The 27,254-nt window shown below is 41.8% G+C and overlaps 1 protein-coding gene across 1 annotated transcript in view; it reads right to left on the bottom strand.

Moving 5' to 3' along the window:
• Positions 1-27,254, bottom strand: part of BABAM2 (BRISC and BRCA1 A complex member 2) — a 135,663-nt gene that overhangs the window by 68,806 nt on the left and 39,603 nt on the right. Inside the window, exon 7 of the mRNA XM_081186464.1 lies at positions 19,995-20,104. Coding sequence (XP_081042590.1) covers positions 19,995-20,104 — 110 coding nt within the window. The remainder of the gene's footprint in view (positions 1-19,994; positions 20,105-27,254) is intronic.

The raw sequence follows: 27,254 nt of genomic DNA, 5'->3' as shown, positions 1-27,254 counted from the left end.
CCCAAGGAGAAAGGGCAAGTAACTGCCCCATCTCATGTCCTACTGCCCCACACTACAAAAGGGGAACAGGAAAGCAGGGGTTGGGAGTGGGAGCTAAGCTGAAGGCAGAGGAAGAGAGTTCAGCACATCTTTATCAGGTGAAGTGCTGAATTTGAACACAGCATATAACCAAGGCACAGCAGATGCTTGGTTTGTGAACGTGATCTGTGCGGGAGGCACACTCGCAACCCGCAGCGCTGTGTCAAAGCGTGATTTAGTGCTTCTGTGCATGCGCTGAAACCCGGAAGTAACCTGTTCTGGTACTTCCGGGTTCGGCATGGTGCGCAACCTGAAAACACACAATCTGAAGCATCTGTAACCCGAGGTATGACTGTACATACCTAAGCACAACTAATTTGCATGATGTTGAGATGCCAGCTATGAGACGGTTGCTGTATCAGATTATTTAGCATTATTTAGTGTTCATGAATAGCCTTGTAAGGAATAATAGGTATGAGGGAGGGAGCTCATTCCCACACCCACCTATATTTTTGCTACTCTTGTCAGAATTCTAATTTCCTTAAAAATTTCTCACATGTTTCTCTTAAACATGAGCTTTCCAATCTGCTGCAAAATTTTGCTCTCAAGCTTGTGAACCTTTCCCCAAGGAAAAAGAAATGTCCCTAGTCTTGGCTTAAACCAACATTTCCCAGAGCAAAAGCTTTTATTTTACCCTTGGTCAAATGATCAGGGAGAACTATATGTATAACTGTTCTTGCATTTGTTTACAATCAATATGTATTTTACTCAACCCATTGTTTTCTATCATTTTAGGTACCATTATGCTTGACTATTGCAGCCAACAGGGGTAACTGCATACACTAGGGCTGACATTTCATCCAAAATAAAATAAAATAAAATAAAATAAAAAACTGCAAACTTTACTGCTAAGGCCATCAAGTTGCTTTTATGCCATCTGCATATACAGATGAAGAACAGAGGTCTAGAGCCCCTGTAAACTTACCATTGAAATATTTCTAGAAATATAAAAATGGTTAATTTTTTAGTATAGATTCTAGTGACAGATTGTAAATTGGAGAATTTATTAACTGTTCTTATTTTACTGATATTCTTTGGCTGAAATCCTATACACAATGACTAGGGAGTAAGCCCCATTGAACGCAGTGAGACTTATTTCTGAGTAAACACACAGAGGTTTGTACTGTTGTAACGTATTTCTTTGCAACACTGCCAAGAATATTACTGGTATTATTAAAGAATACCATTCCAAAAGGCCTCACTTTAGATACTGCATTAATTTTGCATCTTTCTCTAGTCCCTTGATAATTGGGGGGTGCTGTTTGAGTAGGATTTTTGAATTTCAGATGGAGAATTATGTTCTAAGTGTACATACTAACTTTCTTATCCTTCTCTCAGTGCTCAAAGGAAATAATGGTAAGTGAAACACTTTCATCCTCTCTTCTCATTGAACAACCCCACCCCCACCCCTATGACAAAGTATCCAGAAAGAACAGATCAGTATCCTCCTTGCATCAGCAGCATTAATGTTCTCAAATACTTCAACTATTTTAGAATCTGGATTGCCGGGATTGCATTGGAAAAACTTGCTTGCCATACCAGAATTTTTTTTAATGGCGTTTCAGAGCAAACTTGCATTATGGATTTCCCACATATTTCCCCTCCTTTTAGAGGTCAAAGCACTGGTACTGCTTAATCTATAGTAACAATTTACTGTAATGCCAAACAATGAGATTAATTCCTCATGGTGATAGACATAAATACGAGCACTTATTGTGGGTATATGTATAATATGTTGTCTAATTACAAAGGAATCAAAGAAATTCCTGTAAATGCCTCACTAAAGGAAGTATTTTTAGCTTTATTTACCTGAATCTGAACTCTTTTGTTGAAAAATATGCTGTTCATTCCTGCAAAACAGTGATGTTGGTGATTTACAAATCACCCTGTATATTTCTCCACTGCTAGTCACTCAATCTCACCCTAAACTGGGCCGACCTGGGAAGGTGGCGGAGGCTGATACCTTCCACTACCACTTTTGAATAGAAGCCGGCAGTCTCTGATGGAAAACTGACATGTCTGATTACCCAAAATGCAATGCATGACCCAATGCGGGTAACGGGATATGGCAAATGGCCACTGCAGATTGGAGCTGACGGCTGGCTTGGCTTGCATTCGAAAGCACTGCTGCCTCACAGACCAGCAGGCAAAACAAGCCTAGAAGGGAAAGGTAAGAAACCAGTGACGGTAAGCAGCAGCAGTGCCCTGCCATGCTGTGACTCAAAGGTGGCACTTCACCACGGCCTTGGCAGGGTGGTGTATTGCGAGTGCCAGGGACCTCAGCAGGTACCAGTCAGATCTGGGAACAGGATTGAATAGCCAATGCAGAGTGAAACCACTGTCAGCTGGTGGGTGGGCATGGTTTAGGGGGGAAAGGTAAAGGGACCCCTGACCATTAGGTCCAGTCGCGGATGACTCTGGCATTGCGGTGCTCACCTCGCTTTACTGGTCCAGGGAGCTGACGTACAGCTTCCGGGTCATGTGGCCAGCATGACTAAGCCGCTTCTGGCGAACCAGAGCAGTGCACGGAAATGCTGTTTACCTTCCCGCCGGAGTGGTACCTATTTATCTACTTGCACTTTGACGTGTTTTTGAACTGCTAGGTTGGCAGAAGCAGGGACCGAGCAACAGGAGCTCACTCTGTCATGGGGATTCGAACCGCCAACCTTCTGATCGGCAAGCCCTAGGCTGTGTGGTTTAGACCACAGCGCCACCTGCATCCTTGGGAAAGGATGGAATAGGGAAAAGAGGTTCCCTATTCCTGATGTACTGACTCCCGATTGCAAAAATGCATTAACTAGTTTCTCAAAGTTAAGACAAAGACATGCAATATGACTTCAACATGAAAAGGGCAGTGGCATATAAAGATGTGCACAAGATAATTAATACAACTATTAACTGAATGATAGGAGATCACAGTCTTGTTTCATAAGAACTACATGCTACTTCAATACTACAGGAGGCGTTTCTGTTTCTGATAAAAATTCAACTACAGACCTATCCAGCGTCAGAGTAAACCCACTGAAATTGATGGTCTTCTGAATTTAATGGGTCTACTCCAAGCATCACTTACTTGGGATATCGCTCAGGAAGGTTATAAGCAAAAGAAAGGCAGGCTTGAGATGGAAAAAGAAATTGGGAGAGAGGATTGTTTGTGACCCATTGTTTAAACTTTTTCCTTTGAAGGGAATAAATTATATGACATGCAACAGGAGGTTTTTGGGTTTTTATTTCTCAAAGAAGTCATTACACATTTAACAAGTTTTGCAATATATTTAGTGATCCTTATATGACAGACAGAATTGCAAAAGGTGCTATTAGACCTAGAATGGCACCAGAAGATCTGTCAGACAGTTTATTGGTTATATAAAATCATGCCCAGGAAAGCAATTTTAAATATATACTGTGGGAAACAATTCTCAGTGGCATTCCTCAAAAAAAAAAAAAAAATTAAAAAAAGAAATAAGTATATTCTTGTTTTTCTTTACTAGTTCACAGATTTCCACAGCTCTGTGGAATATATTCCCTGAGGGCTGATTCTAGTATTTCAAATAGATGGTTAAAAAAAGGCTGACTTGTTTGTATATTGAATGATTAAATACATCTGAAATGTGTAATTTTTTGTTCTGGTTTCTCAGTTTTAATTATTTTATGGTTTTGGATTTAGCAAGCTGCCTTGAAACACATATGAGTGAACAAATACATGTTAATAGCAGTACAGTATTTCTGGGAATATGTAAGAATACTAATCCCAAAGATACACTATAGCAGTAATGTAACAGCCCATAACGACTCCAGAACAAGTTTCCCTGACTTTCAGTTCCCCAGAAGATCAAAATCAAGTGATTGGCTTGTTTTTGACAATTGTGTGGTTTGTTTCTTCCACTGCTGTACTGGCTTTTCTGTATGTTGATTATATTGTTGAGTTTTAATTGTATTTGTTAGCTTAATTTTTTTATTATATTTTAATGTTCTATTGGGTAAACCGCTCTTGGATTATTATTTTTTTAATGAAGAGTGCTTTATAAATACAAACAAGTTCCTCTAAGCAGTTTAGCTTAAAGTCCTTTACAGTAAGGACTGTGGGAATATTGCAGTCAAAGTGGAAACACTTTTTAGACACATTAGTTTCATTGGAACAGAGCTAAGCATGGGATTAAACCTTTCCCCACTGAAATACAGATGTGCCTTTTGAATTTGCAAATTTAAAGAATGTGTGAACATTGATGTTTATCTCATGTAAGCTAGGAACAGTAAGACAAAGGCGAAAGCCAAGCCACAGAAAAATATATACAGTGGTACCTTGGGTTACATACGCTTCAGGTTACAGACTCCGCTAACCCGGAAATAGTACCTCAGGTTAACTTTGCTTCAGGTTGAGAACAGAAATCGTGCTCCGGCGGTGCGGTGGCAGCAGGTGGCCCCATTAGCTAAAGTGGTGCTTCAGGTTAAGAACAGGTTCAGGTTAAGAACGGACCTCCGGAAGGAATTACGTACTTAACCCGAGGTACCACTGTAGTACGAAAAACGCAAAACAATAATGGGATAACACCCGAAGCCTTAGATCAGTGATGGCCAAACTTGGACCTCCAGCTGTTTTTGGACTACAACTCATCATCCCTAAGCTAACAGGACCAGTGGTCAGGGATGATGGGAGTTGTAGTCCCAAAATATCTGGAGGGCCAGGTTTGGTCATCACTGCCTTAGATGAACTTTCTCCAAAAGGCAGGTTTACGGTAAATTCATTTATCCCTGTCATGCATGCCCTTGAAGCCCACCTAGAGAGAAAAGCAACAGTGTATATAGCTACAATTTTTCATTTTTGGTAAACCTGCAAGTAACCAAGGAGCAGATTCACAATGGCATTGAGATGCTGATGCAAAAGTATCCAAAGGATGTTGAGCTTAGTCTAGTCGATGAACTCTTGCACTTCCACCCATAAGTCAAACAAGCTCATCCTGAAAAAGAATATTTCAGCCACCAAGATAAGTATCAAATAATATTCCAGGAGAAAATTCAGACAGCTTTTCCAAACGTGAAAACAATTTTCAGTTTGTCATTGTGTTTAATGGTTACAAATTTTTCTGGCGAAAGATCATTTTCTAGACTAATAACCTGTGCCCTTTGCCTTATTTCACGCGGCTCACAGAGATGGGAAGAATGGCAAAGAGGCAGAAGGGATGTGGTGGCAAATAGAGTGAGCTATACAATCCTGCCATGCTTCATCTCCTAACTGACTTCTCCCATAGGACCATGACCTTTCACGTGAAAAATGTTATCCATCCCTTGTCTTAAAGATTGCCACAGAGAAGAAAGGAGTGGAAATTTTCCTCTGTTGCTACAGACAAAGCAGATTTCCTCATGCACTTGCCCAATTCCATATCCAAGCTCATTTTTTCATGCCTACCCTGAAATTTTGGCCCTTACCATGCATCAATGTACAAGCAAATGGGTGAGTCAACACCACCTAGAAAGCTGATAACATCAAAAAAGAATGCACTGCCAAAAGTTCTCAGAATGGCTTGCACAATTCTAACACAGCAAAACAAACAAACAAACAAACAAACACCTAACACAGCTCCATCTAGAAAAGGCAAGGATAGCATAATACATGCAAAAACAGTACTTCAACACACTAACTCAGGGGTAGTCAATGTGGTGTCGTTCAGATGTGGCAGGACAACCCTCATTCCTGACCATTGGCCATGATGGCTAGAGATGATGGAAGCTGGTGCCCAACTACATCTGAAGGGTAGCAGCTTGACTACTTCTGCTCTAAAAAGGCTGAAATCTTATTAGGCCTTGGAAAATAAAAGAGTGTTGACCTGGTGCCAAAAAGATATCAGATTCAGCATCAGGTGAACCTCACTAGGGATGGCATTCAAAAGCCAGGATGACACAACTGAAAAAGACCACCCTCTTCACTTCTGAAGGCAGTGGGACACAAAGAATTGCCTCTGAAAATTTCATGCGGGAGAAGGTGGTCAATAAGCCAGTTGACTATGAAACACGCTGTGGGGAATTCATTTTTGTGACATTTTGCATCCTGATAATCAATACTGACACTTTACAAGCATCAATGGAAGGTAGAGATGGAAGTCATCCTTCCTTTCATAGAGAAAATGGTTTGGTATTGGTAAGCACACGACAGATTCCAACCTTACGTATGAAGTAATTGTTAGGTAAAAAGGTTTGGGTTAGATCTGGGGAAATGTTTTCTTAAAGCAATGATAGTTCAGCAACAGAACATGAAGCAAAACAGAAAGAAGTATTCATATATATAATTTTTAAATTAGTTTTCCAATATACCCCCAATAATAGCTAAATTATAACAATAACAATTAATTCCCAAGGCATACAATTATCAAAATGCCAATCAACTTCCAATCAATACATTTTAGTTAAAGTGGCTCCCCACATGGTGGTTTGGGTGCATTTCCGATATTATATCACTTAATTAATGTCAGTTACATTTCAATTATAATAATCCATTAGTCAACAGCTACATAATTAATGATTTCCATTCGTGATGTTACAATATAAAAATTTATAAAGCTTCAAGTGAGGAACTCAAACTATTATCTTTATTCTGCCCTGCGTGTGAAAACTATCATGTCCCTGGAGATTCCTTCTGTCCATGTATGGCGTTGTCTCTTTCACTTCCCAGCTATTGTTTCCTCCCATCGTGACTTGGGGCAGAACTGAATCTCAAAGTTTCTCAGCGGTCTTATCTCTCCGTCCCTTGTTTCAATGTCTCAGAACAGGCAACATTCTGCTAGAAACCACTCTGCCTCACTAGTAAAACGTGTCACAGATCTTTGCCATTTCCCCCTCAGCCTAGGAAAAGGTGGGCAGTTTTTGAACGCACTGGAGATTTAATATTCCTTTCCAACTCCCAGAATCTCTGCATCATTCTTATCACAGCCCCCAAATTCTTTTCCTTTCAGCTAGAGATTTATGGCCCAATTAAATTTTATCTTAGATTACATTCTGTCAGAAGCACACACAAATCTCAGTCTCTTTTTCATTGTCTGTTGTTTTTAAGCGGAGGTGAGGGCAATTACTCTGCTTTTCCAACACAGTCATACTTGAGCTTTCCTTCCCCCTCCTTTCTTCATTTAAGATCACACGCAGTTTCCATTTTTGCTTGGTAATATCAGTATTACCCCAATGTCCCTTCCTCACTTGTAAATACATTTTTTTATCTTGTATTCCGGAGAGGGTTGCCGAATCATAAATATATAAAAGCAGCTTAGAATAAACAAACCGTGGGCTTCCCTCTCTCCAATCGACTCTGGCGCCAAAGAAAATCTTATCTCAATTCAAACCTTTGTTCCATGTGGCTGATGTATTTTACAGTATGCTCTTGCAACCCTTTCCCATCATGCAGCGGTACTTTAAAGCCAATTAAAGATCCAATGAAATGGAGAACCTCTGCTTCTTAATGGTGGCGTGGGAGGGCTTTTGCCAGGCGAAATGCTTTTGCACTTGGTGCCTCCCTGCCTCCCACATTCCATGTCGGAGTGAGAGCCAGGTACCAAGATGAACTGCGAGTGAAGTCCATTCCCCCTGTCCCTGGGGGGAATTTGCAAGGATGATTTACCCTCTGTCATCCTTGTTTTTTGTTTGCAGACAATTTCCCGCTGTCTTGGGGGCTGCCTCCAGGAAGGGAGGCAGGACCGGAAGCCGAAATAAGTATTCTAAAGGGGGTTTAGTATCAACTACCTGCTCTGTCCATCACCACCACTTGCTACAGGAATACCTGACTATTCTAAGCTCTGTGTCTATTCTGCCTCCATCAGCTCAAGAGAACGCAAAGCTGTTACTCAGGGGCGTGTCATAAAGTTTGGAGGAGAGAAAAACCCACTATGACATGGGCGTAGTTATGACAACTGAGATACAATAGAAAAAACATTTACGATAACTGAACAACTGGGAAACAACTTTGATTGGTAGCATATTTAAAGAGCAATCAGGATAGTACATGAAGGATAGTCTGAGCAAGTCACCTTGGTTAATATGTGATCTTACAAGGCCACAAGCAACTTGCAAACCAGCATCACTCTCATTCCACCCCTATCAAATATAATTACAGGGGGGAAAGAAAGCTAACCAGAAACCAATCCAAGAGTTTGTTTCAACCCAGAGAAGCAATTTATTCAATATGATTTTTTTTTTCAAATCCCCAAATTACTGTCAAGGATGGTGGGGTGAGGGGAGAATTCAAGCATAACATGGAGATAGGAAATCTTCCAAAGGGAATGGCACAGACGAATGCTTGAAGGCTGCTGGGAGTTACTAGCAAACAGAACAAAGGGGCATAAACTTAGAAACTGTACACAAGGCAGCCAGCCACTGGCAGATTTTTTTTTGCATGCAGAACCAAACATATGGAACAAAGACTACCAAAGCAGTGCAAGGGAACAATTAGCATAAACAGTTTTGAGACTATCTTGGAAAAATTTCAAGGAAGAAAAATACTGCGGGATACATCACTTAACATAGAAGAAGGCAGGGCCCCAGACGTATTTCTCCAGGCTTGCCTATGTCCTTAAGTGACCTGGGTTTCTGTGTTTCTGTGTGTGTGCCTTCAACCAGTAAATAGGCTATTCAAGGTCAGAACAGTGCTATAGTAGCATAACTCCCTCCAGCAAGATAAGAGCTTGACATTGCTAAGCCACACAGAAGAGCAGAGCCTCTCCTCCAGAAACGCCATGTTATCTGCAAGCAGAATTGTTTTGCTCTATTTGTACAAGTTTTGTTCCCGAAAGCTCTGGTGTAACTTCATCACTAGTTCTGACAAGATTTTGCTCATTTAATAGGGTTATTTTATTATTATTATGAAAGGTGCCCAGTACTGCAACAGAACACTGCTTTTAAGTTACATATCAATAACTGCTTTTAGGTTATATACAGATACATTCAATTTCTCACTGGAGGAAAAGCAAACATTTTATACTACACTTGATGTTAAAAGCCTTGATCATACAAGATATGATGTGGAACAGAGCTGTGTGTGCATGTAACAACCTGCACAATTAATTGGGCAACTGGTAGTCACTAGTCACAAAAACAAGAAAATTTGCCATATCTGAACAATTTCCTTGAGCAGATCCATCGGCTACATTAGCAGGACAGACCAAACTACAAAGCGAAGTCTTTCTAAGGGAAGCTGGAACACTTCTGAAGAATGTCTCGGCAAAAACCTTTCCAGCCTCCTGATTTAGTAATAAGTAGTTGTCTCCTACTAGATTCACAGGCTGGCAAACTAGGGCTCGTACAAAGATGCAGAAACAAAATCAGAAATGTAAAGGGCATTGTGAAACAAAGACTGAAGTGGCAATCTCCCAACTGAGTGAGGTTTCCATGCATGTTTATTAAAAGGAAGCTAACTGCACATGAAACTGGCCACGGTAACAGTACTGAACTGAACAGGGTTTGGACTCTTACCAAGAACAAATAAATAAATAAATAAAAATTATGTCCGCATGGCAACAAAAGGAGGCTTACAGAGAGGGAGTTAACAAGAAACCATGCCTGTCAAGAGCTTTGAACAATTAACCTTTTTGAACCTATTACAATCACTCTGAGGACAAATTCTAATTAGTTAATTTAAAACTACTGTTACTCACTTCAGTAATTAGTGCTTGGGTCTGTGTGTTTTTGGTGGGCGGTGGTGCAGGGCAAAGGAACGATACGGCAACGGCTGAAGCTTTCTTTTTGGGAACAGGAAATGTGATGCCCCAGTCACACTACAACTGTGATAAGTGCACATTTAAGGGTATAAATTGGCAAATCTAAACAGGACCCCTTGGAGAAGCATTAAACTCTATGGCACTCAATAATTTCGACATACTTTTTTCCAGCAGGAGTCATGTTTTGTTCTAGCAGAGACATAATTTGTGTGGGTTGGGCAGTCTTTAGTGCTGCTTCAGTGTGATTTCCCAGCAATTCTTCACCCCCCCCCCGAAACATTTTGCAAGTGTACCCAAAACACCAAAGCAAAGCTAATTAGCTTTTGATCTGTAAGCATACAGAGAACTTTGAAAAAAAAGCTTATTGTAACATTTACTTGAGATGAATTGAAAAGCTGTTTAGACATATGGGGAACAATCAACTTCTGTCTACTAGGTTGCTAGTACTACACGGAAGTAGTCATCATACCTGATCAGGTATCTTCTACTCCTAAAATCTGTGTGACTAGCTACTGCAAATGTTCTTGTCCAAGGAAACTGGGGTGACCTTCTTGCCCCAAACTGGATGCAGATCACGGGCATGCACTGATGATGAGGTATGCCAGATACAGGTCACAAACGTATTTTATGGCTTGGGCAGTGCATCACAGCCACAGGGCGTGTGGGTTGCAGATACAGTACAGAAATGACTGGATACTTTCTTTAGCTTGAAGGTTTACAAAGGTCTTCTCCCAAACGGGAGCCCATTAAAAGTTATGCTAACTTAAGCTTTCTGCAGGTATGAGGACAGCATGGTAATGCACAGGAAAGAACTGCAAGGACAAGTTCTACCCTGATTTGAAGAAGAAGAAGGAGAGTTTGGATTTGATATCCTGCCTTTCACTCCCTTTAAGGAGTCTCAAAGCGGCTAACATTTTCCTTTCCCTTCCTCCCCCACAACAAACACTCTGTGAGGTGAGTGGGGCTGAGAGACTTCAGAGAAGTGTGACTAGCCCAAGGTCACCCAGCAGCTGCATGTGGAGGAGCGGAGACACAAACCCGGTTCCCCAGATTATGAGACTACCGCTCTTAACCACTACACTACACTGGCTCTCGATGGATTTGGAGAAAACCATCTTAAGTGAGGAGACTCCTCTATCAGCAGAGTCTTCCCATTCATTTAAAAACCTGCTTTAATGTAATATGCAACAGTTAAAATACATTGAAGAACCATACTTCTCAGGAGGCCACACAGTACCCTTTTATTTACAGGTTCTGACACCTCAGAACTTTCAGATCTACAGCTAACACTTCTCCCATGTTTAAGCATGCTAAAGCCTCTGAGAAGTTTACATATAACTTTTTTTGCCATGAATTAAAACTGTAACATGGGAAGTGGAACTGAGGGAGAAAAGATGTCATTATTCAATGTTAGGAGTCATTTCAGTGTTCATACATAAGCCATTTTCTGGCTAAGGTAAAGGTAAAGGGACCCCTACCATTAGGTCCAGTCGTGGCCGACTCTGGGGTTGCGGCGCTCATCTTGCTTTATTGGTCGAGGGAGCCAGCGTACAGCTTCCAGGTCATGTGGCCAGCATGACCAAGCCACTTCTGGCGAACCAGAGCAGCGCATGGAAGTGCTGTTTACCTTCCCGACGGAGTGATACCTATTTATCTACTTGCACTTTGACGTGCTTTTGAACTGCTAGGTTGGCAGGAGCAGGAACCAAGCAATGGGAGCTCACCCCGTCGTGGGGATTTGAACCGCCGATCTTCTGATTGGCAAATCCTAGGCTCCGTGGTTTAACCCACAGCGCCACCCATGTCCCCATTTTCTGGCTACTTTTCTCCAAATCTCCATGTCCTTTTGCCCAATTCTGATACATCTTCTGCTTCTCTACAGTGTTGGTTCTGAACCACCAGCTTACTTGCCTTGCCTTACTTGTATACAGCTGTGTTTGTATGCCACTTACTGACCTTTGCCGCCTTATGCATTCCAGCTGGCAGACATTGCCAGCACGGGATCCTCACCTTATAAACATTTTAATGAGCATTTAAGCAATATGATGTACAACTTTATGAAATCTGATTTGGAAAGGGAAGGTATGGGGAAGTCGGAGAAACAGGGTTCAAGAAAAGAAGGTTTTGAAATTTTACATGTTTATGTGTTTGTTTGTTATTGTATTGTGTTTTGTTTGTGTTAAATATGTGTTAAAAAAACCAATAAAAATTATTATATATAAAATAAAATAAAATAAAATAAAAAAAGAAATCTGATTTGTATACCAGCTGAATTATAACCAAAGCTTTTGAGAACATATAGCAAAATGTTACGGATCACAAGTTTCTTTATAAATAATATATCTGTAAATTCTCTCATCTGTCAGTCAAAACAAAATAAAGTGATCTGTTTACAGTTTTTAGTATTTTATCAGTTTAGAAACAGTGAAATTAGAATTATTCAGTCATGCACGCATGTGTGCATGGAGTCAGCCCTATAAGATAGTGTGTGTGTGTGTGTGTGTGTGTGTGTAGGTTTCCTGAGAAAACATGCCCAGCAGCAGAAGTTTTCATAGAGCAAAATTCATATTTTAGCTTTTAGGGGCCAAGATGTTCTTTTTGGGGGGGTCTGGGAGGAAGGCCAGGAGGGATCTATGTGACTCAAGATGGAATTCCAAGTTCAAAAAGTTTTCAGCATTATGGGCAATGTTACAAACACACACACACACAGCCCAAAATGTATGGACTTAGCTTTTTTATTTCACACAGCTTGATAATGAAATATATATATTTAAAAAACTGATGGAGAAAAAATCAAGTCATGTGTGAATCTATCTTGGAATTAAGTATTTATGGAAACATGCTGTTATATAAATGCAAACAACCCCTAAGCAAGTAGTAATATTTAGATGCTTTCACCCAGTTATCTTTAGAGAGATGTTTGATGAGCAAGAAGGAAAACAGTGAATGTGAAAAGGAGTCATTTATAGCTGATTGTAGGGTGACAGCTTATTGGAAATCTTGCCTAGTTTGCATGTATGTAGTGCATTATGAAATGTTTGATGAGGATGTTAGGAAAAAGGTCCTGTGTAAACAAACAATAGCAATGAATGCACTGCAGCAGCTGCCTGTGTTTCAAGTAGCTGGAAATTAACATCATCTAATGAAGGGTGGGCTATAACTAATATACTGGTTATCCAGACACTTTAGTTGGCTTGGATATGAACATGCTAACACTGCATATAGGTATAGGCTCTCGCTTTTATATCTCGTCCTCTATTGCAGTGGCGTAGCGTGGGGGGTGCAGGGGGGCCAGCCGCACCGGGTGCAACATCTGGGGGTTAGGGTTAGGGGGCGCAAATACATGGGTTAGGGCAGGGGTCTGCAACCCGCGGCTCCGGAGCCGCATGTGGCTCTTTTACACCCTTGCCGCGGCTCCGGGGCGGATACTAGCGAGGGGAGGAGGCGCATTGTGCGCCCCGACACTCCCCACTGTGGCGGGCGCTGTACTGGCTGTGACATCGCATGGGGGCGGTGCATGAGTTAGTCACGCACCGTCCCGACGTCACCTTCCCGCCCGCCCTCTACATTGTAAGGGGCATGTACGCTGGTCACTGCATTGAAAGGGGGCATATACACTGGTCACTGTTTTGAAGGGGAGTGAAGAACACACACACAAAAAAAGGCAACTTGTTAATTTAACGTTCATTTCTATGAGGAGGAGTAATTCTGAGGGGTCAAACAAAGAAATAATTTTAAAAAGTGACAAAAAAGTTATGTTTATAATGACGAGTTTTGCGGCTCCCAGGTTTTTTTTCCTTCGGAAACGGGTCCAAGTGGCTCTTTTTGTCTTAAAGGTTGCAGACCCCTGGGTTAGGGGGTGCAAATTACTTGCCTTGCCCCGGGTGCTGACAACCCACGCTACGCCACTGCTCTATTGCAAGCAATCTCAGAGCAGATCATATTAAAGACTAGGACACAATGCTTATGCAAATGCAAAGAGCCCAACATACATACACCATACTTGTTCAGCTGCATGTGTTTTTTTAATGGCTGCATAATTTGTTTACAAAGTCCACTAAGCTCAACAAGGCACCAATTTTTAGAGACTTGTTCCGAGGTGAAACTAGCTGCCAGGGCTTTATTTCCCGGAGGAGCTAATATTACAAAAGCTCTAAAGGAGGCCTAAAATGCCAACAAAATGCAAAACAGGCCCACCCAGGGAGACATGTCCTTAGAAATCAGCATGCTTAGATCATGTCAGGCTCTCCATCTTTACTGCACAAATGCCAAACAAGGTCAAGGAGATTGTGTTCATAAAGCACTACAGAAACTGACTTATTTAAATTAGCGGCAGCAGCAGCAGCTACCTACACCGCTGAATTAGTATACATATGTGCAGCACACCCAAAGCTCCAAATGCTTTCCCAACACTGTCTGAGAGAGACTACAGAACACACAGAAACATTTAGAGGCAGGGTCATGTGAACAACTTTGAAGTTGACTTGCTGCTACAGAGTTGAAATTCCTTCCAGCCTCCCTCACAGGACTTCCTGTGCCAGCAAATACGGTTATGGTGGGTCTTATTTAGCAAGGACACAATTCCCACTCTGGGCAGATATACACATAATGTGAAGCATATGAAATCCTGGAGACCCCAAAGGGCTATGGCCTGTAAATCTATCACTAATACAGTGGTACCTCGGGTTACAGACGCTTCAGGTTACAGACTCTGCTAAGCCAAAAATAGTACCTTGGGTTAAGAACTTTGCTTCAGGATGAGAACAGAAATCGTGCGGCGGCGGCACAGCAGCAGTGGGAGAACCCATTAGCTAAAGTGGTGCTTCAAGTTAATAACAGTTTCAGGTTAAGAACAGACCTCCAGAACGAATTAAGTCCTTAACCCGAGGTACCACTGTACCTGACTTGACCAGCAAAAAAATTAAACCATTTGATTAAGATTTCTACTTACATTTCAGATTGTACTGTTGTTTAAAATTTTGTTTTATATTTTAATAAGCCCCCTCTACCTATTTCTAAAAGTTCCTCCGTTTAGCTGTGATTTTGCCAGATGGATCTCCTGATATGACACTTTTAAATATTGAAGCATACTGGAAGCCAGAGGAAGCTATAATATACTGGTAATAAAGAGAAGGCTACCAAATGGAAAGAGTTCCCCGGAGATTTATGTTCCTGAAACTGGTTCACTCTCCAAATCACTTGGAAATGAACTTCATTTGCTGCTCAAATTTGGAAACAGTTGGATAGTGTGAGTCAAACAATAAATCAGTGTTTAGCGTAATAGAAATGTAAACATGCAACTCCTGTTGCTGCTAACTGTAATACACTGTGCTTTTAAAAATGTTTTAAAGGGAGGCAGCAGGAATTTGATGTCTCTCCATTCCCAACATTGTTGCTGAATGACTTGATGCTCAAAATCCATGTTAGTCACTCAGACTCCTTCCTCCTTGCCATTGCCAAATAACAGTAATGTGGTTAATCACCATGTGTGTCCAGCACCTATTTAATAATATCAGTTTTAAGACTTGTGGTCGCTGTCTCCAAGGTACTCCTTGGACCTAACATGGGATTAAAAAAAGAGCAGGCTGCTTGTGATCTCATTAAAATTTCCCTTTCTTCTGACCTGTAAGTTGGAGAAGGAGGCCAGGGGCCACCTATTTTTAAGAAGAGACCAAGAACTTTTTTTTTCACCCTTCCTGATATGCATACTCATTCTCTTTGTTAAATGTGCCTCCATCTTGGAAGAGGGGAGTGGGTTCTTGCTCTTTTCTGTTTCATGACCACTTGCAGCAGCTGTATATATAAACTGCACCCAATTATTCTGTGCAACACAGGGCTGCTGGTGCGGGAAAACATAGAAGCAGGGTTTACAGCTATTATATCTGGCACAGCTCACTAAAGTTGACCCATTATAATAATTTTGCTTGTTAAGAGAGATATCAGATACATTTTCTTAATTTTGCAATAAATACCTCTTGGTTAATGTTTCAAAACTGATGCGGCAGAGCTCTGCCTTGTGAATATGTTTATATAAAGTACACAGCAAGAATCTGGAAGAGCTCTAGCCACTAAAGCATACCTTTTAGGTTTCTGGAGGCTTTCTAATGTTCTGACAAAATTACATGCAAGTAGATATATTTGTATGAGTGTCAAGTGATCACAAGTGGCAGTTTGACTTGATAAGCCAAGGCTCCATGATGGATTAAGTCTACATTTAAACCGTTAACTTTCAGGAGGATAAGTGTACACAAAGTTGAACACTGCAAGTGACTGCTCATGTTTCATGAAGATGTTAAACATGAAGCAAAGATTTGCCAGTTCAGAAATACCTGATAAAAATTAAGTAAGCAATTATTCAAATTTAACAAAGTTTCTTGAGTAGTTTTCTCTCCTCGTAAAAAAAATTTGTATACACTTTACCTTAAAAATTCACCAATCATAAATCTCAAAGAGATGGATCGATCTTTGCAATTACCCTCTTCTACACCACAAATTGGGATGCGGGTGGCGCTGTGGTCTAAACCACTGAGCCTCTTGGGCTTGCCAATCAGAAGGTCGGCGGTTCGAATCCCCATGACGGGGTGAGCTCCCATTGCTCTGTCCTAGCTCCTGCCAACCTAGCAGTTAGAAAGCATGCCAGTGCAAGTAGATAAATAGGTAGTGCTCCGGCGGGAAGGTAAACGGCGTTTCCATGCGCTGCTCTGGTTTCAGTGTTCCGTTGCACCAGAAGCAGCTTAGTCATGCTGGCCACATGACCCGGAAAAACTGTCTGAGGACAAACGCCAGCTCCCTCAGCCTGTAAAGTGAGATGACCGCCGCAACCCCAGAGTCGTCTGCAACTGGACTTAACTGTCAGGGGTCCTTTACCTTTATCTTTTTACACCACAAATTACCCCCCAAATAAAATGGTAGTATAATTTAGTCGGTAGAGGTTACACCAAAGAAGGTGACAGACCATTAACTATCCTGAACTTTTGTATTCCTAGCAAAATTGTCAAAGTTATACTTTTTCATGCGAGATAAACAACTGTGGAGATTACACTTAGCATTGTAACAAGCACTTGCTGAAGCACTGGCCTTCCTTTTCACAAATATAATCAGCTAGCATTAAAACAATGAAATAAACTGGGTAATTTGCTTGCATCGGAAGTCAACAAAAGATTATTTCTAGTGCTTTCTTCCTTAAAAGAATCTTGATGACATGCATTTCACTTAACCTTTTCACATGAGACCATTATGACTTGTATTTAAAATCTTATCACCCCATTATTGCTAAAGAATGTTTGAAGGTGTCTGAACAATATATTTTCATAAAATATGTCTAAGTGCTTAACTAGATGCTAAATTTGACAGCAGCTGTCATAGGGTCAAAGTAAATGTGATGGTAAATGCATATTTGATTTAATGTGCATAGTTTTAAAAATGAAAACAGCGGCTACTGGGCGTTGTATTTGATAACTATCAGGATTACAGCACGTAGAGAGGGCGAGTTTAACCCTTTCCCTCATGCTATGTATGGGCCTGGGGCCAGAGACCTATCCTCTCAATGAAAACAGCAGCTTTTGAGAAACATTCCTTATGACTGATTAAGCTCACTGATTACATTTTTACTTATGCTGGTCTGCAGTAATGCAGAACTTAATGCACACAGAGGTGTACAGAGAAGGTGGAGTTCCTCCAAATATCTGAGGTCCAAACAACTTAGGCCTTGAATGGCTAAAACCAATACTCTGAATTGGCTCTGGAAACTCTGGTAACCAGAGCAGTCATTTGTGAGTTGGAGGTATGTTGTCCTAAGCTGTAGCCAGTCAACAATGTAGTCAGCATCCTGGACATTGTTCAAAGGTAGACTATTAAGGATGCCTTGCAACTAGGCTACTGGACCGTAGTAGGCAGGCACACTTATTTCTCAAGCAGACACTATGAATATACCACAATATACCACTCAAAGTGCTTTTTGGGGGGAAGGAACATACCTGGCTACAGTGGCCACTCAAAGCTAGGTCCAGCAATACTCCCAAGCCCCAAAGCCTCCTTCAGTTATGATCAGTATTAATCCTAATCAAAAATTAATCCTGTCTAATTATACTTTCTTCTTTTGCAAATTACTTGGCACTGTGTCCCATAGGCATTCACAATCCAAGTGTATGCACATTTAACATCTATAATAAAAACAAACCTATGGAGGATGTATTTGTCCAATCAGTTACATGAGACCATTTCTTTCTTTCAATATCCTACACTGTCTAGACTAAAAAATAAATAAATAAAAAATCATTCCAGTAGCACCTTAGAGACCAACTAAATTTGGTATTGGTATGCATGCACATGAAAGCTCATACCAGTAACAAACTTAGTTGGTCTCTAAGGTGCTACTGGAAGGGATTTTTAAATTTTGTTTCAACTACGGCAGACCAACACGGCTACCTACCTGTAACTATGTCTAGACTAGGTATTTGAAGAAGCAGGTCTTCTACCTTAGATACCGCGTCTATTTAAGGACACTAGAAACCTTTAAAGCCTTTGAGGCTTTCTTTCAAGTTAACAACTTGTAACTTTCTCTTTGGAAGCCTTCATCTGTTAAGACGTAAAGCAAAACAAGAGGTTTTTCCACGGATTCTTATCTCTAAGGTAAAGTACATTTAAGCCTGAAGCTCTGAAGCAGACCTTTCAAGACTGAAGTACAAAGTGCGGGGGGGGGGGGGGCTGGAAAAGGAACAGAGATGCACTCAGCTCCAAAAATGGAAGAAGAGAAAACTAATGAAGGAGGTGGATTTTCCCCACCACTTCCAATGCTTCCATTTTAGGAGCAAAATTAGTTTATTAGCAAGTCTGCTAAATGTATTGCACAGTAACTTTCAAGTAAAATGTTCCTTCATGTGCTTGGTCAAAATAGCTTTTTAGACCACAGATGCCCAACTGCACTTTAAGAAAAGCATTCTTACAGCTTGCCTAAATACCGCTTAATCTGAAGAAGCCTTTTTCTATTCTCATAGGGCATAGTTTAGGGGGAATGCTATTCAACAACAACATATAACAAAATGATTTGATAGCTTGATCCTATTCCCTGTTAAATACTGCATTAAAAAGGTGAGAATTCAATTTAACCAGTGCTCTGTCCATTTGCAGAATGAAGCTTGTTGCATTGCATTCCTCACTCCTGACTACACAGGTTGGAAGACTGGCTACTGACTTACTCACAATGTAATAATAACGCAGCACCAGGCATACAGAGGCTGCGGCAGGGAAACAAGCATCACTTCCTGGTTCACATCACTCTGACCCCATTCCCACAGTAGTTGAGATTCAGAGATCACAAGCTAGCACAACAGCCAAAGAGTTCCAGACACTTTGATTTATGCCTCTCAATAAAAATATCCACTAGCTACAGCTGAAACACATTGCAAGTATGTAAATTCACTGCATAGGAAAACACAGTGAAAGGGTTAACAAGACACCCAACTTGGGCGAAGGCATGAGTTGGGGCTGTCACTCATGCAGCCGTGACATTGCTGAATGGTAGCATTTAATTACTTTATTTCATTTTTAATAGGTGCTAGAACCATTGGTGAGTTGTGCCATTTGCTATGGTTATTCACTGCTGTTTTTTCATGTACTATTCTGTCAAACTTGCTGCTGGGATAGTGCATTGACTGACCAGATGACTGACATACAAGCAGTGGATAGCTCAGGCAGTAGAGCATGAGACTCTTAATCTCAAGGATGTGGGTTCGAGATCCACGTTGGGCAAAGTATTCCAGCATTGCAGTGGGTTGGACAAGGTGACCCTCGTGGTCCCTTCTAACTCGACAATTCTGTGATTCTATGATCAGCCTGTCACTGGCGTTTTATATGTTTCCCCTAATGGAGAAAATCTGAGAAAAATCTCTGCACCTTAAATCCCCTTGGGTGGGGGGTGTGGTCAATGGAATAAAGAGAGAAAAGATGGAACCTTCAACCAATACCATTTCAGGAAGCTACAAGCTGCTTGCAATACTGCCAGTGCTGGCTCAGCTCTAATAGTATTATATACTTAAGGATGGATCTGGCATGGGAAACTGCATGGATTTACCAGCACAGCCACTTACAATCATAATCTTGGCTTTTGACAATTAAAAGTCAGAGAGGTTTGATGCCCCCCAAAACTTCCTGCATGAACAGCAAGTGGTATAATTAAATGTTATGAGAACAGGAATATCATATATGAGGTGCTGCACTTACTGTTCGATTCGTGGAGACAGATACAGTTTGGGGAAAACTTGAGTAGCTTCTGTATCCTCAAAGCTGACGGAAAGAAGAGCAACATCTTCCCCGGGGTCTTCATTTGCATCCTACAAACAAACAAACATACACAAAAAGAAAACTTCAGACTGAAAGTAGACATAAGCTCAATAATGGGAGAGAGTCCAAGGCCTGTTCAAGAGGTTTGCAGTCTGCAAGTGCAACCCATTAAAAAAAATGTGGAGAGACAACTTGCTCAGCACTGAGGGGCACACTGGAAAACAGAACATTAGCAGGGACAAATCTGCATATTTTAGGTGCATGTGGTCGACATAAATTACATGTCATTGCTATGAACATGGCAGATGTCAAATTACTGCTAGTGGGCATGTCACAATATTCTTCTGCAGAAATTGTTGCCCTCAAAACTCAACTCAGCTCTTAATAATAATAAAATTTTTATAACTGTAACAAACAAGGAATATGGGTTGATTCTTTGCTTCATGATTTGTAATCTTGAGACATTTTGCTGCCACTATTTCAATTTGCCCTTCACAACTATGAATGCAAGATTATTTTTAAAATTAAGGAAGTGAATTTATGGTTTCCTAGATGCCAAATTTGGCCATGTGCATGGCCTATTCTGCTGACCCTCCCAAAGTTTGAAAAATGTAGTTCTCCAGTTGTTTCAATCAGCTTGACTTTCTCTGTTTTTGTTTTAAAAGTTGTAAGAGGGCTCGTGAGCATCAAGCAATATCTCTTTCCAGTGTTGCTAACATCCCAGAGAATAAATATTCTGGCAAAAAGTCCCATGGCTCAGAAGTAGAGCACATGCTCTGCATGCGGAATGTAATCAGGTTCATTCACTGGTAGAAAGACTGAGAAAGTCTGAAATCCAGGAGAGTTGTGGCCCAATACTGGGCTAGATGCAGCAATGGTCTTAATTTGGGAATAAATCAGTTTGTTCTATTTCCATAATTCAGTAGGGTATTTGTATTACTCCTAAATGTTTATATGTCCCTGAAGCTTTGCAAGAGGGGGGTATATAAATACTGTGATAATGCAGGTTTTGGTGTCTTCGGGTGTCTTCCCGTGTAAGAGTTGGGGTGTCTAGGCGACGTTTCGACGAGGTCTCACTCGTCATCTTCAGGCTGGTGCTTTCGGCTTCTTGTTACTGGAACAGAGCAGGATCTCAGTGTTTGAGTTCCTATAAATACTGTTGAGGGGGTGTGGTGTATAGCCTCCAACGTTCTGGGCAGAGAGGAAGTTTCCAGGTTAGTGTGCCTTTTCTTCTTTTGTTCATTAATTACTTGAGGATATCTTAATTAATGAACAAAAGAAGAAAAGGCACACTAACCTGGAAACTTCCTCTCTGCCCAGAACGTTGGAGGCTATACACCACACCCCCTCAACAGTATTTATAGGAACTCAAACACTGAGATCCTGCTCTGTTCCAGTAACAAGAAGCCGAAAGCACCAGCCTGAAGATGACGAGTGAGACCTCGTCGAAACGTCGCCTAGACACCCCAACTCTTACACGGGAAGACACCCGAAGACACCAAAACCTGCATTCCTGTACCCGTGAAAATCTACGAAAGCAAATACTGTGATAAATATATACACGTAATTATTTATTTGGTAAAGAGATAACAATACAACTATGTAAGCGTGATGGAATCCTTTTTCTAATTACCGCAACTTGAAAGAGAAATACCCTATGGGGGGTAAACCAAGCCAGAGGTATCACAGATGACACTTGCAGGAAGAATTTGTAGCATGCCTGAACAAGACCTGAAGGTCATGCAGGCCTGCTTATAATACTGAGTCACTTCTATATGCATGTCTCTTTTTTCATTGTCACTGTCTACTCTGCATCTGCTGGGGGGGGGGACACCCCAAGACATCGGGGAGCCCAGGGCTGCATATGTATTGTTTTGCACACTTAACTGCATTTTCTCTAGGCAGAGTGCACCTACCGAAGAAAGCAGATCTGACATTGGTAGTCGATGTCCTAGTGGTTTAACCGCGCTCAGAATGGACTATTGCAACACTTTCTATGCAGGGCTGCCTTCAAGGACAGTTCAGAAATGATAACTGGTACAAAAAGTGGCTTGTCAGGATGTTGAACAGGCTGTGGCAACTGGAGCACAAAGAAGGCACTGGTTACCTATTAGTATACAGGCCCAGTTTAAGTTAATGACACCCTGATGGGCTGCCTTCGCCTGTATAAATCCACTTGATCAAAGTCTCAGCTCAGTGACTGCCCTCACTCAGCTTACTGACTGCCCACACTGAAAGGACAGTTGGTAGGATCCAGGAACAGGGTCATCTCAGTGTTGGCACAACTTTTACAGAACTCCCCCCTAGTCTGATAGACTCTCTCCCTCTTCTTTAAGTGTATGATCACACTACTCATTCATACTAAATCAGAGGATGGGGGGAAGCCCAGAACAGATTTATGGGGCACTATGGTTTATACAAGGACACGGGTGGTGCTGTGGGTTAAACCACAGAGCCTGGGACTTGCCAATCACAAGGTCGACGGTTCGAATCCCCACGACAGGGTGAGCTCCCGTTGCTCGGTCCCTGCTCCTGCCAACCTAGCAGTTCAAAAGCACACCAGTGCAAGTAGATAATTAGGTACCGCTCCGGCGGGAAGGTAAACGGTGTTTTCCATGTGCTGCTCTGGTTCGCCAGAAGCAGCTTAGTCATGCTGGCCACATGACCTGGAAGCTGTACGCCGGCTCCCTCTGCCAATAAAGCGAGATGAGCGCCGCAACCCCAGAGTCGGCCACGACTGGACCTAATGGTCAGGGGTCCCTTTACCTTTACCTTTATGGTTTATACTGTGAACAAGCCGTGTGATCATACACACTGCTCAAAATTCCCTGCCACTGTTCCTAGTTCAGAAAAAGCCACTGTTCCCAGTTTTGAAGATCACAGATTTTAAGGGGGGAGGGGGAAGGATGCTTAGAACATACAACTATTTTAAAAACAACAACAAACCATTTCATTCACCATAAAACTCTCACACAATTCGTTATGCAGAGATTTTGATATTGTTTTTACTTGCATTTGTAAACTGCCTCATGTGCATATTGGAGTGATGGGGGTATAAGTTTCTTTTAAAAACAAATAATTTAATGACAATGCATTTTTAAAGTAATCATTTCCCCGTAATGTATAGTATGCTAAAATTCTCTTAACTGAATTTTGTGTTTTATCCATTAGGATCATTAAACGATGCGCCAGTTCTTGTTCCTTGTAGTGATGTAGGTTTCAGGATACCTTTCACAATTTGTTTTTTATTTGACCATGCAAGCCATTAAACAACAGAGTAACCTTTTAAAAAATAGATTCCTGGCAACTAATGCCCAAACACATTCAAAGCACAATGCACGAACACATTGTTTTCCTGCATCCTTCTACCTACTGTAACTAAAAACTGGGAACTTACTGGAACTGAGGATTTATGATGAGTCACAGTGCTAATAGCCAGTCCAACCAAAACATCTGCTCTACACTGTTACAACTGCTATAATTCATTTCCCCTTGTGTTTGGAGTAGAACCAAGTTGCATAGTAAGGATCTGAGAAACGAAGAAGCCTACAAAAAACAGGTATAAACTCAGGAAAGGATACCGATTTTTCAAAAGACAATATTTATGCCAACCAAGTACCCATAATTATCCGTAACTAACACCCATCAGAGAGGGTGTGTACATGTTCCCAGTTCAGCTCTTTGCACAAATCTACACAATTATCCTAACCATTTTTGCCCAGTTAGATTGAAGGACACCACCATTTGCCTGTCTGCCTGCCTGCGTCCCCACCTCCATTATTAACATTTATAGCCTCGTGTTAATAGGCAGTATTGGAGACAGCTTCCTCATTCTGGAGATATTAGATGCTAAAAATACTGTGTTGTATGCAGTGGTTGCGTGAGAGGAAGGCAGCTTGCGCAAACAAGCTTTCCTCTCCCCTCCCCTCTCCAGAGGTTGTTTTTTCTTTGTGGTGGTGGGGGGATCCTGAACATGGAACTGCAGTGTAAGGGGGAAACTGCCTGAAATCAGATGGAGGAACCTTGCTTGAAATGGAACTCCACTGCTCGATTTTGGGCCCTTCCTCCTTTGTACTGCAGTTCTGTATGAAATATTTCTTCATGCTCCAACTTTATGAATATCTACATATGAAACAAGTTTCTGCCTCCTACAAAGACACACTCCTCTTTCCATCTCAGAGAAAAGCATGGCTTGCATCTCAAGTTATCCATTAAATATGCTAGCACTGAAGCTCCTCTGTACAGTGGTACCTTGGGTTAAGTACTTAATTCATTCCGGAGGTCCGTTCTTAACCTGAAACTGTTCTTAACCTGAAGCACCACTTTAGCTAATGGGGCCTCTTGCTGCTGCTGCACCGCCAGAGCACGATTTCTGTTCTTATCCTGAAGCAAAGTTCTTAACCTGAAGCACTATTTCTGGGTTAGCGGAGTCTGTAACCTGAAGCGTATGTAACCCGAGGTACCATGTACTGTATGAATAAAGATACAGCTAGCCGGACAATACTAGAAGCTTTTAATTATAGTAGCTATCTTAAGCAGTTGAGGGGAGGATTTTTCAGCAAAGGTACTCTACTGGGCATGGCGGGCAGACAGATGCTTCACTAGGGCTCCAGGAGAGAGCAGAAAAGTGAATGCCAACCACACAAGAAGGACGGAGAAATCAATGTTTAGATGCAAACTTGTTGGAGAGCAGCAGTCCCCCCTTGTCTGAAAAACAAGCTTCAAGGTTACTGACCAATGGAAAAAGGGAGAGTGGCTATCTCCAAGGATGAATTACACAGTGGTGCCACAGCATAGTTAACATACAGAACTTAAATACCTCTGCTGAAATATGGATGTGTATTACAGTGGTACCTTGGTTCTTGAACTTCATCTGTTCCAGGAGTCCGTTCGACTCCCGAAACCGTTCGAAAACCAAGGCACAGTTTCTGATTGGCTGCAGGAGCTTCCTGTGCTCAAGTGGAAGCTGCGTCGGATGTTCAGCTTCCGAAAAACGTTCACAAACCGGGACACTTACTTCCGGGTTTGTGGTATTTGGGAGATAATTTGTTTGACAACTAAGCCATTCAAGAACCAAGGTACCACTGTATGTCATACTGCCACTCTAGAAGTTGCCTGTTAAACTGCAGGCTGCCTGAAACACAAAAAACACCCCTATACATAGTTTAAAACAATGGCACATACACACAGATATCTCTGTTCACCTCCTCAACTCTAAAGAAGTGGTGCTTAAAAAAATATCAGTGCTTCAGTGTCTCATGCATTCCGTGCAATACGTGATCTGCCTCTTTGGAAGGTATTTTGGATTTTCTTTCAGGTTTCTAATGCCGCAAGTGGGCTTGTCTCTTTTATTCTTCATTGTGCAAAACCTAGCTGTAGGACCTACATAAATTATAACGCTTTTTAATGCTCTATAGAACAGGGCAGCCCAAGTTTTCATACCACGTGAGCTTCAACATGGAACCTGCGAGCCACACACTGCTTTGTCCTGCGTGGGGGTGGGAGGGGAAGACTAAAATTTGATGCCTCGCCCCCAGCCCTCATGCTGCTTTCCCAAAGCCAGCTATGAAAGGCGCCAGGGCTTTGGGAAGGAGGTGTTTGACTCTGACAGGGTTCTAGAGCCCTCCAACTTCCTTCGCAAAACTGGGAAAGCACTAACTAGGCTTTGGGAGGGAGGTGGGAGGACTCTCGGGACGCTGTCAGAGCCCTCATGCCTCCTTGCCAAAGTCCAGCGGCTTGCTTACCCAACTTTGGAAATGTTGCCGAAGGGCACCCAAAAAGGCATTGAGCCACATCTTGGACCCACCCTGCTACAGAGTAACTAGACATTCGATCGGATCCAATAGCTTATTTTGGAATTTTCAACAGCAAAACCATCACAACCATTCCACCAGCTCTTGCTCGCAAACCTTATAGCAGCACCTCAGAAATTCACAACCTGGAGGTGCTCAGGCAAGAGTGCCATTTCTCTCACACAGAAATACTTTTGAATACTCTTCCTTGAGTCCAAGTTATTTTGCTCAGTCCCTGATGACAAAAGATCCAACCAAGAAAAGAGAAAGACTATAATGAATTCCCACCCCCTGCCCAAAAAACATATTCTCTGCAGCTAAATGGCTCAGATCAAATCATGCCCAAACAGCAGATAAAGCTCTTGCTGAGATTGTGAAAACTCCTTACTTGCTTACATACTGGAAAGGTTTTCTAACCACATGGATCTGCACAGCAAAGTTATTTTGTTTCAATTTTACAGCTTTCTGGGGTAAAAACCATCATAATGAATAAAACTGATTGATAAAAGCTGTAAAGAGACTACACTGCTCCTTTCCAAGTTAAGTGGCTGCTTTTAGAATATATACTGAACAGCGACAACAACTTCACTGCGAGGGAATAAGAGTTGCTTCACCAGCTCTCCCTCCATCTCAGGCAGCTTTCATGCTCAATGCAAGAGCCCAGCTCTCACTACTCAGGAGAGAGTTAAGAATGCCATGAGTACACCTTACTTTCTACTTACCAGCACTTGGGTGGGGGGTGGGGATCATTTCTACTGAGTCTGTTATCAGCTGCCCCAGGCCTCCTCTAACCTCAAGAAATGCAAGACTCACACCTCTGGAATTCCCTCAGCTGCTGTTCCCCACCCTGGATATGATGCTATTGAAGTAAGTACTATTTAGTAAAATATCCACTTTCCACAACTTGAAATCTGCTGCTTATTATACAGCCTTGGATGGATGAAACAAGAGGGTTTCTTTTGACCTAGAGCAGAGGTCAGCAACCTTTTTTCAGCAGGGGGCTGGTCCACTGTCCCTCAAACCATGTGATGGGCTGGACTATATTTTGGGGGTGGGGAATGAACGAATTCCTATGCACCACCAATAACCCAGAGAGGCATTTTAAATAAAAGGACACATTCTACTCATGTAAAAACATGCTGATTCCCGGACTGTCCGCGGGCCAGATTGAGAAGGCAATTGGGCCGCATCCGGCCCACGGCCTTAGATTGCCTACCCCTGACCTAGAGTATTTCCAGCCATATATCTGGTACAACATTAGCCAAGAGAGGGCATTCAGGGAGGAAGGATCATGCCAGATGACTGAGGTATTTCCAACAGAAGAACCCAGTAGGGAACATGGCCAGTTTTGTACCTTGTGCTGCGGATCCATCAGGTGTCAGACAGATAAACAACTATTTGACTTTTA

This window comes from Podarcis bocagei (genome assembly GCF_964188305.1).
Source record: "Podarcis bocagei genome assembly, chromosome: 3".
NCBI lineage: Eukaryota > Metazoa > Chordata > Lepidosauria > Squamata > Lacertidae > Podarcis > Podarcis bocagei.
This window is presented reverse-complemented; position numbering and strand designations above follow the sequence as displayed.